The 10,191-nt window shown below is 42.3% G+C and overlaps 2 protein-coding genes across 2 annotated transcripts; both read right to left on the bottom strand.

Moving 5' to 3' along the window:
* Window positions 1-1,219: 1,219 nt before the first annotated feature.
* LOC109776254 (protein FEZ-like) lies at window positions 1,220-2,775 on the bottom strand. The gene is made up of 3 exons (XM_073507782.1): window positions 2,531-2,775; window positions 1,975-2,279; window positions 1,220-1,882 (listed from the first exon to the last, which is right to left on the bottom strand). The coding sequence occupies exons 1-3, from the start codon at window positions 2,706-2,708 to the stop codon at window positions 1,220-1,222; spliced, it is 1,146 nt and encodes a 381-aa protein (XP_073363883.1). The 5' UTR covers window positions 2,709-2,775.
* Window positions 2,776-5,574: 2,799 nt separating this feature from the next.
* On the bottom strand, window positions 5,575-8,540 carry LOC109776255 (putative NAC domain-containing protein 94). Its single transcript, XM_040401441.2, has 3 exons — window positions 6,979-8,540; window positions 6,351-6,658; window positions 5,575-6,252 (listed from the first exon to the last, which is right to left on the bottom strand). Exons 1-3 carry the CDS (start codon window positions 7,154-7,156, stop codon window positions 5,575-5,577), a joined length of 1,164 nt encoding a protein of 387 aa, XP_040257375.1. The 5' UTR covers window positions 7,157-8,540.
* Between the last annotated feature and the right edge of the window lie 1,651 nt (window positions 8,541-10,191).

Genomic DNA, 10,191 nt, shown 5'->3' with positions numbered 1-10,191 from the left:
TCAATTTAAACTGCAGCCTTACCCTAAATGCTTGTTCAGGTCATGTACAATATCTTTCCGAATTTTCTCACCCTTCATTTGTACTCCCTCCGTTCCAAAATTTAAGTCTTTTTAGAGTCTTCAACAAGTGACTACATGCAGAGCAAAATGAGTGAATCTACTCTAAAATATGTCCATATACATCCGTATGTTGTAGTCCATTTGAAACCTCTAAAAAGACTTATTTAGGAACGGAGGGAGTATTTTGTAACTTTCTCAGTGAAATTGTTAAGCACGTACCGTCTTTGAAGTACTATTACCTAAGCATTGTTTGCTGCTGCAGATATAAGTTCTCTGCAGATTGACTGTAATGACAGGAAGATTCACAGCTGTATGGTCCTACTTTGTTGATGAATACTTGGGATTTATAGAGGTCAGTTTACGATGAGTGCATATCACTACTTCAACGTTGCCCAGTGTCATCTCTGCTTTTAGATATCCAAGAAGTTATGTTAGTGGCTCACAGGCTTAGTCCATGGTTTCACGTTATGACTGCATCACAAGCTTGAAATTCTTTATTGTTTTTAAACTAGGTGCACAGTCATTGGTAGCCTCATAGTGCCAAACTGAATCCTAAAAAGAATATTGATGCAGGTGATAAATATGCTTTTTATAATAGTCAAGGCAAAGCAAAGCCATGAGGATTCATTTTCAAAGGCTTCTTTTGTTGAACTAACCTTCCTTTTTATTCCTGTGTATGATGTCTATTCTTTCCTACAGCCTTGGAAGATCTCGATGAGTGATTCATCGTCATCTACCCAAGGCATGGGGAGCAAAATCAGTATTTTCTTCAAACTTTAGACATGTTAGAAAATGAAACACCATTTCCTACTTTATTATCAGAAAGAGCCATTTGGTGATACATTTCCCATCTTTTCAGCATCTTGCACGTTTTAGGGTTTGGCAATCCATTGCAAGCTTGTGACTTGTACATACGTTCATTACTCTCCACTCAAAGTAGAGCATACTAACAGCACTCAGCTTAAAATGTACACACACTACGCCGAATGCATGTATATATCCATATCCTTCTCTCTATTAGCTCTGCTGTTAACAATGCTATAGCTTACTAGTATATATATGATACATCTAACCCAAAACTGTACAAACAGTAGCTGGTGCCTTCGCTAACAGAAATGCTAACATATGAAGGTGACTCTGTGTAGGGCAAGCTAAGTATCTAATACTGTGTTATCTCAGCAGGGACTGTTGGGCTAAGAAAGGATTCCCAAGGTATGTTGCACTCCCAGTCATCTGAAGAGTCTGCTCCTAAATCGAATGGGAAGTTGAGTCTCCCCGGAGCCTCCCACTCATTCTTCATGTGGGAAGTATCACCATGCTTCATTGTGGATGACTCTTGGTCCCTGCAGCTCATTTCGGCATTTACATCTTCAGAAGAACCAGTCACAAAACCAGTGATCTGCTCAGGCTGCCCAAACTGCGCCCCGAAGAAGAATGGTGGTGCAGTGTGCAGCATGGGCTTCTGTGATGGCGGCTGTGTTTGGAATGGCAAGATGATGGGGCCTTTCAGGATTTGTGGAGATGGACTGCAGTTGAAGCTTATGACCTTGCATGAAGAGCCACCCTCCTGTGTGTTGTTGGGTTTCTGAAACTGCTGCTGTCCTTGGAAGCCATATTTGCTGTCGAACTGACTTGATGGTGCCGCAGCTGCAACTTGCAATGAGTTGGAGGAGCTCTCTGAAGCAAAATGAGAAGCTTGCATGGCGGAGAAGAGATCTTGCTTAGTTGCCCCAGGCAATGGAGGCTCCCAAGTGTGAGTCAGCGCCTGTTGCACCGCCATCGAGCTGGTCTTCTTGAAGATCCTACATATGGTCCAAGAGTCCTGTTTTTGGCAACAGAAAAAGTGGCCTTCAGAAATCCACATAACATTGGAATTCAGCTCTGTAACTACAGGATATGAATTGAAATGCGTACGTTGAGTGGGATGGTCTTGTCGATTGGTCTCTTGGGAAGTGATGGATCGGCAAGCGAAGGAAGCCTGAACTCATGCATCATCCAGTCGGTTTTGATTCCTCTTGCTGCTCTGCCTTTGTAGAATACAAGTGACTTCTTCAGGCCTACACACCTGGTGCCCTTGGAGGAGTAAATTGGCCTATCTGTTCCAGTGGCCTTCCAGAACCCAGCTGCTGTAACTCGGTTTGGCCTCGCGCTGTTTCGATATTTGCGGTCCCTTGGGCAGTAGAAGTACCACTCCGTCTCACCGCCGGTGTTCGCAAGCTCTGTCGTTGAGAAGGAACAGTCAAGTTGTTAGACTTTGCAGTAAGGTGAGTAACCCATCTATAGATTATCTTGCCATGCGAAGATGATTAATACTACTGATGATTTCTTTCAACTGAAACTCCACTAGACGGATGAGCAGAAGAATGTCCTGGTTTTCCTACTTGACTAAAGATCAATGAAACCAACTTGTGTTGAATCGGCATCCTAATTCCTAACCTCTCCTTGGAAGATACAAAGGCAACTTGCTTACTTGGGAGGTCCCATGGATCAAACTTGTAGATGTCCAGCTGCCTGATGAGTTCAATGGAGATGGGCTTCTGCTGGATCTTCTTCTTGAGGTAGAAACTAACCAGCTCTTCATCGGTAGGGTGGAACCGGAACCCAGGCATGAGGATCTCTTCTGATTTGACATCATCTCTGCACTCCATATCTCTCACAAAAGTATGAGTACTTGTGCAACTGGCCTTGTTGTACTGCTTGTGCAGTGGGCTAGTGAATGGTTTCCTGGGATGAAGCTGCTAAGGTGAAGACAGTCACCAAGAGATGTGCAGTACAGATGTTGGGATGCAGTCTACTACGTACAGACCACGTGTATTTATATACGAGGCTTGCGCTACCTGGAGCGGCTGGATGAGGTCCACAGGCCAGTAGGCCACAGGTCCGAAGGATTTTGGTCTTCCTTTAATAATTCATTTTAGTTCCTTCTCTCTTTGAAAGCTGCCATGATAAGTGTAGGATCGATTACACTTTCAATTAGTTTAATAAGCTGAGTAGCATCAAGGGATGCCAGTCACATCCAGGCAGCCGTCACGATTAATTTAATGCTGGATTAGTATCTCAAGAAAGACAAGCTGAGTAGCATGAAGGGATGCAAGTCACTTTCAGTTCACACTTAGAATATTCATGTATGGCAGTCAAAACGTTCTTAAACTGTACAACACTTGCCTTCTAGATTTGATTTTGATCTTTTTTTTTGGTATCCAGTATTTGATAGTACCCCAGTATGCTCAGTAACCAGAACTATGAAATTCTTCTGGAGCACCTTTGGCTTAAAAAAACGTCAATGAATATTTATATTCATTTATTTAATATCTGAAACCAAATTTCTCTGTTTCACGGGACTTTATGTGATTTTACTTGACTGATCTAGGCTTTGGGAGCATTCATATGTAACCTGTATTTGATTAGGATAAGCTTCAATGTGTGTGCGCCGTGCGTGTTAGAGAGTGAGGCGTACGGGTTGATTACGCAGAGATAGTGATGGCCTTGCCAGTGTAATTTCCTTTTTTACATTTTTTTAGTGATGCCGTTACCAGTGTGATCTTTTGCACTTTTGTATAATCTGACGTGTGTGACTGCTAGTGAGTGTCGGAACAGAAGGTCCTTATTCTAAGCACAGTTTTGTAGGCTAAATTTTAATCGCTTGAGTTGCCATGGTGGAAAGGCGCACGGTCTAGCTTTGCTTCAACAGTGAGTACATCAGCTTGGTTAACCGCGCACATGCTGGTGACGAACTGATGATTGATGTAGCAGTGGCTCATGTCCAGCTCTGCTGCAGTGCTGCTCGAATGTACTAGTGCAAAATATGCACACATTCAAGCCCGTACAGTCATCATACTATTTAATAATATTTGTTCATGAGTTGACTAGTCGTACATATCTCAGCACTTGTACAACTACTCAAGTACTCATTACGCGCTGTTAACTGTATCCAGTATTTGATGTTTGCCTTGCACTGGCGGAGCTTGACTGCATTGTCGGGGGGGCCAAAAAGAAAGTATACATGTTTGTAGGGGTAATGAGAATACTTTGTTCTAATTATGCCCCTCCAAAAAAAATTCCTTCAGGAATTTCTGTTGGGCTGGGGGCATAGCCCCCTCAGCTATAGACATAGCTCCGCCGTTGTTGCCTTGTAACTTGTAAGACAGCTTATCTTTGCTGCTCCTGCTTCTTCTGTCGGATGCCTGTTGCCAGGATGATTGTGGATTTGCGGTGCACTGTGTTCTGCAAATCCACTTCAGCCTTTTATTTGCTATGGTTGTAATAAACATGTGTAAGTGCAAGTGCTATGTGCAACCAACATTCACCAAGTGCATGTTTAGAGTCTTGATCTAGAATTAACTTTCTTATCACCATCCCCAGATATCTTCTCAATTTAAACTACAGCCTTTGCACTAAATGCTTGTTCAGGTCATGTACAGTATCTTCGAAAAATTTCTCACCCTTCATTTGTGTGTTTTGTAACTTCCTCAGTGAAATGTTAAACAAGTACAGCCCTTGAAGCATTATTACTAAAGCATTTTTCGCTGCTGCAGATATAAGTTCTTGCGAATTGACTGTAATGACAAGAAGAATCACAGCTGTATGGTCCTACTCTGTTGATGAATTCTTGGAATTTGAGAGGTCAACTTACGATGAGTGCACATCACTACTGTGCTGTTGCCGAGTATCATCTCCGCCTTTAGATATCCAAGAAGTTAAGTTCCAGTGGCTCGCAGCTTAGTACATGGTTTCATGTTATGACTGCATCATGTTCTCTTTGCTAACCATTTGTCGCCAATTTTGTCTTCTTTTGTTTCTTCAAAGTATGTACGGATGTTTGCTTCCACAAGCTTGAAATTAAACTAGGTGCACAGTTGTTGGTAGCTCCATAGTGCCAACCTGAATCCTAAAAAGAATATTAATGCAGGTGGTAAAATATGCTTTTTATGATATTCAAGGCAAAGCAAAGCCATGCGGATTCATTTTCAAAGGCACCTCTTTTGTTGAATTAACTTATCTTTTAATTCCTGTCAATGATGTCTATGTTTCCTAGAGCCTTCGAAGATCTCCATGAATGATTCATCGTCATCTACCGAAGCCATGTGGAGCGAAATCAGTATTTCCTTTGAACTTTAGACATGTTAGAAAATGAAAGACCGTTGCGTACTTTATTATCAGAAGGAACCATTTGGTGATACATTTCCCATCTTTTCAGTATCTTGCAAGTTTGAGGGTTTGTCAATCCATTGCAACTTTGCAAGTATGTGTGACTGGTACATATGTTAATTACTCTCCACTCAAAGTAGAGCATCACAACGACACTCTGCTTAAAACGTACTGTATTTCGTATACACAATATGTCCAATGTATGTATATATATACATCCTTCTCCATGTTAGCTCTGCTGTTAACAAGCGTATAGCTTACTATATACAATACATCTAACCCAAAACTGAACAAATAACAGCTGGCGCCTTTGCTAACAGAAATGCTAAAATATGAAGGTGACTCTGTGCAGGGCAACCTAGGTATCTAGTACTGTATGATCTCATCAGGGGCTGTTGGGCTAAGAAAGGACTCCCAAGGTATGTTGCACTCCCAGTCATCTGAAGAGTCTGCTCCTAAATCGAATGGAAAGTTGAGTCTCCCTGGAGCCTCCAACTCATTCTTCATGCTGAAAGTATCATCATGCTTTGTTGTGGATGACTCTTGTTCCCTGCAGCTCATGTCGGCATTCACATCTTCAGAAGAGCCAGTCACAACAACTCCGGTGATCTGTTCAGGCTGCCCAAACTGCGCGTCAAAGAAGATCGGTGGCGAAGTGTGCAACATGGGCCTCTGTGATGGCGGCTGTGTTTGGAATGGCAAGATGATGGGGCCTTTCAGGACTTGTAGGGATGGACCACAGTTGAAGCTTATGACCTTGCATGAAGAGCCATTCTCCTGTGTGTTGCTGGGTTTCTGAAACTGCTGGTGCTGTCCCTGAAAGCCATATTTGCCGTTGAACTGATTTGATGGTAGCGCAGCAGCAACTTGCAATGAGCTGGAGGAGCTCTCTGAAGCAAAATGTAAAGCTTGCACCGGTTGCAGGGCGGAGAAGAGATCTTGCTCAGTTTCCCCAGGCAATGGAGCCCCCCAAGTGTGAGATAGCGCCCGTTGTGCCGCCATCGAACTTGTCTTCTTGAAGATCCTACATATGGTCCAAGAGTCCTGTTTTCGGCAATAGAAAAGGTGGCCTTTCAGAATTTGACATGACGTTGGAATTTAGATCTGCAACTATATATACTAATATGAATTGAAATGCGTACGTTGAGCGGGATGTTCTTGTCGATCGGCCTACTCTTGGGAAGTGACGTATCGGCGAGCGAAGGGAGCCTGAACTCGTGCATCATCCAATCGGTTTTGATCCCTCTTGCTGCTCTGCCTTTGTAGAAGACAAGGGACTTCTTCAGGCCTACGCACCTGGTGCCCTCGGAGGAGTAAATCGGCCTATCTGTTCCCGTGGCTTTCCAGAACCCAGCAGCTGTGACCCGGTTTGGCCTCGCACTGTTGCGATATTTGCGGTCCCTTGGGCAGTAGAAGTACGACTCCGTCTCACCGCCGGTGCTCGCAAGCTCTGTTGTTGAGAAGGAACAGTCAAGTTGTTAGACTTTGCAGTAAGATGAGGAACCCATCTATTCTAGATTAGCTTGCCATGCGAAGATGATTAATACTACTGCTGATTTCTTTCAACTGAAACTCCACTAGACGGATGAGCAGAAGAATACCCTTGTTTTCCTACTTAACTAAAGATCAATGAAACCAACTTGTGTTGAATCAGCCTCGACACAAAGCTTTGAAAACCCCAAAGTAGCGAATTGAATCCCAATCTAGCTATTCATGAGAAATAAAAAAGATGTAGTATAAACAAGGAGATGTAGATGCAAGCTTAATTACTTGGGAGGTCCCATGGATCAAACTTGTAGATGTCCAGCTGCCTGATGAGCTCAATAGAGATGGGCTTCTGCTGGATCTTCTTCTTGAGGTAGAAACTAACCAGCTCTTCATCGGTAGGATGGAACCGGAACCCAGGCATGAGGATCTCATCTGATTTGACATCATTTCTGCTCTCCATATCTCTGACAAAGGTACGAGTTCTTCAATTTGCACAAAGTTGCAAAGGCTAGCTGTCCTTTGTGCAATATGCTAGTGAATGGCTTCTTGGGATGAAGCTGCTGAGGTGAAGACAATCGTCGGGAGATGTGCACTACAGATACTGCGATGCGATCTACTACGTACACACAATGTGTATTTATACATGTATGTATGAGGCTTGAGCGACTGGATGAGGCCCACAGGCTACAGGTCTGAACTGAAGGATTTTGTTCTTCCTTTAATAATTCGTTTTAGTTCATTCTCTGCTTGAAAGCTACCATGATTAGTTTAACGCTGACAAGGGATACCAGTCACTTCTAGGCAGCTGTCACTATTAATTTAATGCTGGATTAGTATCTCAACAAAGACAAGCTGAGTAGCATGAAGGGATGCCAGTCACTTTCAGTTCACACTTAGAATATTCATGTATGGCAGTCAAAACGTTCTTAAACCGTACAACACCTGCCTTCTAGATTTAGTTTTGATTTTTTTTCTTTGTTTCATTATTAGTCTCCCCAGATAACAAAATAAATAAATACATTGTACTCCAATATACGCCAGTAATCGAAACTATGCAACCCTTCTTGAGCACCTTTGGCTTGTCGATGAATATTTGTATTCTTTTTATATCTGAAACTAAATTCTCTGTTTCACTTGAGTTTTTATGCAGTTTTCCTGAGTTTCTATGCAGTTTTCCTGACTAGTCTAGGACTCTAGGCTTTGGGCCATTAACATGCAATATGTATTCTATTAGGATAAGCGTCGATGTGTGCGTGCACGCGCGAGAGTTCTACGGGCTGATTGATTACCCAGAGATAGTGATGGCCTTACCAGTGTAGTTTTTTTTGCACTTTTTTATAAACTAGCGTGAGTGGCTCTGCTAGTGGGTGTTGGAACAGAAGGTTCTTATTCTAAGCACAGATTTGTAGGCTAAATTTTAATCGCTTGAGCTGCCGCGGTGGAAAGGCGCGAGGTCCAGTTTGCTCCAACAGCGAGTCAGCTTGGTTAACCGCACTCATGCATGCATGCTGGTCACAATTGTTTCTCTTGCCCCGTTCCACACTCCATCTATAAGGTTACGTGTCCCTAAATATTACTATTAGATGCAAGCGTTTGAACATAGCGGCAGGTTGAATAGATATGATCGAGCTCCTCAGGACTCTGTTTGATGAGGACCGACATGAGGCAGATCAGAACGTGCACCAACTGGTCCACGGTCTGATGTATCATCCGTAGCCTGTTGGTATGTTGCTGTTCTTAGCTTATCGCGTTATACTGGAATGTGACCTGGGTTTGCGCGACTTCTGTGTTCTCCGGGCACTATAAACCTTGTGACCTTTGTTGATGCAATGGAATGGGGGGCGTGGCCCATATTTTTCTGGAAAAAATGTCCATGCGCATCTTTTTCTTTTGAAAGATCCTCATCCTATATGTATGGTCACTCCTAATGTATTTGCTCTTAGCACGCTCTTCTAGGAGTTGGTTAATTTTTGGAGACAACTACCCCAATGTATATTGTCTTACATATGGTGAATATTACTAATATTTATGATAGTTGACTCTAATTATATTAAGATACTTGAGTCTGAAAATTCATCTACCCCTTTTGGCTTCAGTAACCATGAAACTGTGTCTCACCTGGCTCTGGAATGCAGCAGGATGAAGCATATTTGGGAACTCCTCGCGTCCGAATGGGTGATGTGGATCAACCGCCGGACATTTTTACTGACTGAGGAAAGTTCATCTCTGAAGACAAACGAAAATCTTAAAGGTGACTGACAGATGTGTTTAATAGATGTGCTATGTTTTTCTTGTTGATTCAGTTGGAGCAATCTTCATGTGACAAGGTTCTTGTACGCCCTAATCCTAGTGATTTCTTAGACTACTCAAGGCCATTCCATTATTTTTACTTTATGGGGTTTTGGAGAACTGGAATCACCCATGCTGAAGAAGCTGAGCTTCTTGACATCAGAGTAATTGTGGATGAATTTAGAAGTTGTATCAATGGAAATTCAGGTGTCCGACATAAAAATAAAAGAAATACAGTACCATTGTTCGTTTTTCCTGGTGGTGTGCGTCCTTGTCCTTCCAGAACATTTGGCAAAGAAGTCCGTGCAGTTTAAACAAAAAATACAGTTTCCACTGACGCTCAAGCAGGAGGTGTGCCCAGTGATGTCAGGCAACTTCTTTCAGATCCCAGTCTGCTGAAAGAAATTCTACAGGGGCTTTTACTTTGCCCGATGAAGAAACTAGCCATATTTCCAAAGTGTGCACAAATCGCCATGCAGAACTGGTTGAATGGGGACTTCTGGGGAACTATCTAGAAAGTACAACTGTTGCTGAGTAGCATGCCGCGTATGATGTTTTTAAGCCGACAGGGTGCATGGTTCCCAATTCAACTGTTTTTCTTCCACGTGCAAATCGACTGGACTCTTATTTGCATAGTTCACTTCAAAAACCTGCTGAGGTTACTTTAAATAATCACACTGTTTCCTTTTCAGCTCTTCTAACAGTACCTAATGGAGTTCATGATATGGGATCTCTTCAAGTGAAGTCAAATCAGAAAGATTTAACCGTTTCAGGTCAAATATTATCTCTGGAGCATATCCCTGGGAGTAATCTGGGACAAACAGAAACAACAGTGGACAGCTTGTAAGCGTAAAGCTGAGGAAGAGCTTGGGGTCCTTTTCTTATATGAATGCCATTTACTTCTTTATGATGTTTATATTATTTTTTTGCCAATGGATGGTATTGACTACTGTTACTTGAGCCCGTGCGTTCTTTTTTCTTGAAAACAGAACACTTTCTTTTTCTCTGTTGAAGCCTCTCTTTTTACGTTTTGATTTTACTTAAATATAAAAGTCTTGTTCTAGTTCTAGACTTGTATGCTTTAGCTATCTTTGTTAAATGAATTATGTGAAATTATTAAGATCGGATCATTACATTCAGTTAACCATACTTATAGTTTTCAAGAGATGAAAAACATTATCACTTACTGGTGTGCTTATGAGTTGT

The sequence above is a fragment of the Aegilops tauschii genome, chromosome 2 (assembly GCF_002575655.3).
Source record: "Aegilops tauschii subsp. strangulata cultivar AL8/78 chromosome 2, Aet v6.0, whole genome shotgun sequence".
Lineage (NCBI taxonomy): Eukaryota > Viridiplantae > Streptophyta > Magnoliopsida > Poales > Poaceae > Aegilops > Aegilops tauschii.
The sequence above is the reverse complement of the archived record's forward strand: the minus strand, read 5'-3'. Positions and strand labels throughout refer to the sequence as shown.

What these genes read in the sequence shown, in the direction of transcription:
- LOC109776254 (XM_073507782.1), bottom strand. Translation starts at nt 2,708, where the DNA reads ATGGAGTGCAGAGATGATGTCAAATCAGAAGAGATCCTCATGCCTGGG. An exon ending in TGATCCATGGGACCTCCCAA is followed by an intron (nt 2,280 to 2,530) that starts GTAAGCAAGTTG and finishes TCTCAACGACAG; the next exon opens with AGCTTGCGAACACCGGCGGT. An exon ending in ACAAGACCATCCCACTCAAC is followed by an intron (nt 1,883 to 1,974) that starts GTACGCATTTCA and finishes TGCCAAAAACAG; the next exon opens with GACTCTTGGACCATATGTAG.
- LOC109776255 (XM_040401441.2), bottom strand. Translation starts at nt 7,156, where the DNA reads ATGGAGAGCAGAAATGATGTCAAATCAGATGAGATCCTCATGCCTGGG. An exon ending in TGATCCATGGGACCTCCCAA is followed by an intron (nt 6,659 to 6,978) that starts GTAATTAAGCTT and finishes TCTCAACAACAG; the next exon opens with AGCTTGCGAGCACCGGCGGT. An exon ending in ACAAGAACATCCCGCTCAAC is followed by an intron (nt 6,253 to 6,350) that starts GTACGCATTTCA and finishes TGCCGAAAACAG; the next exon opens with GACTCTTGGACCATATGTAG.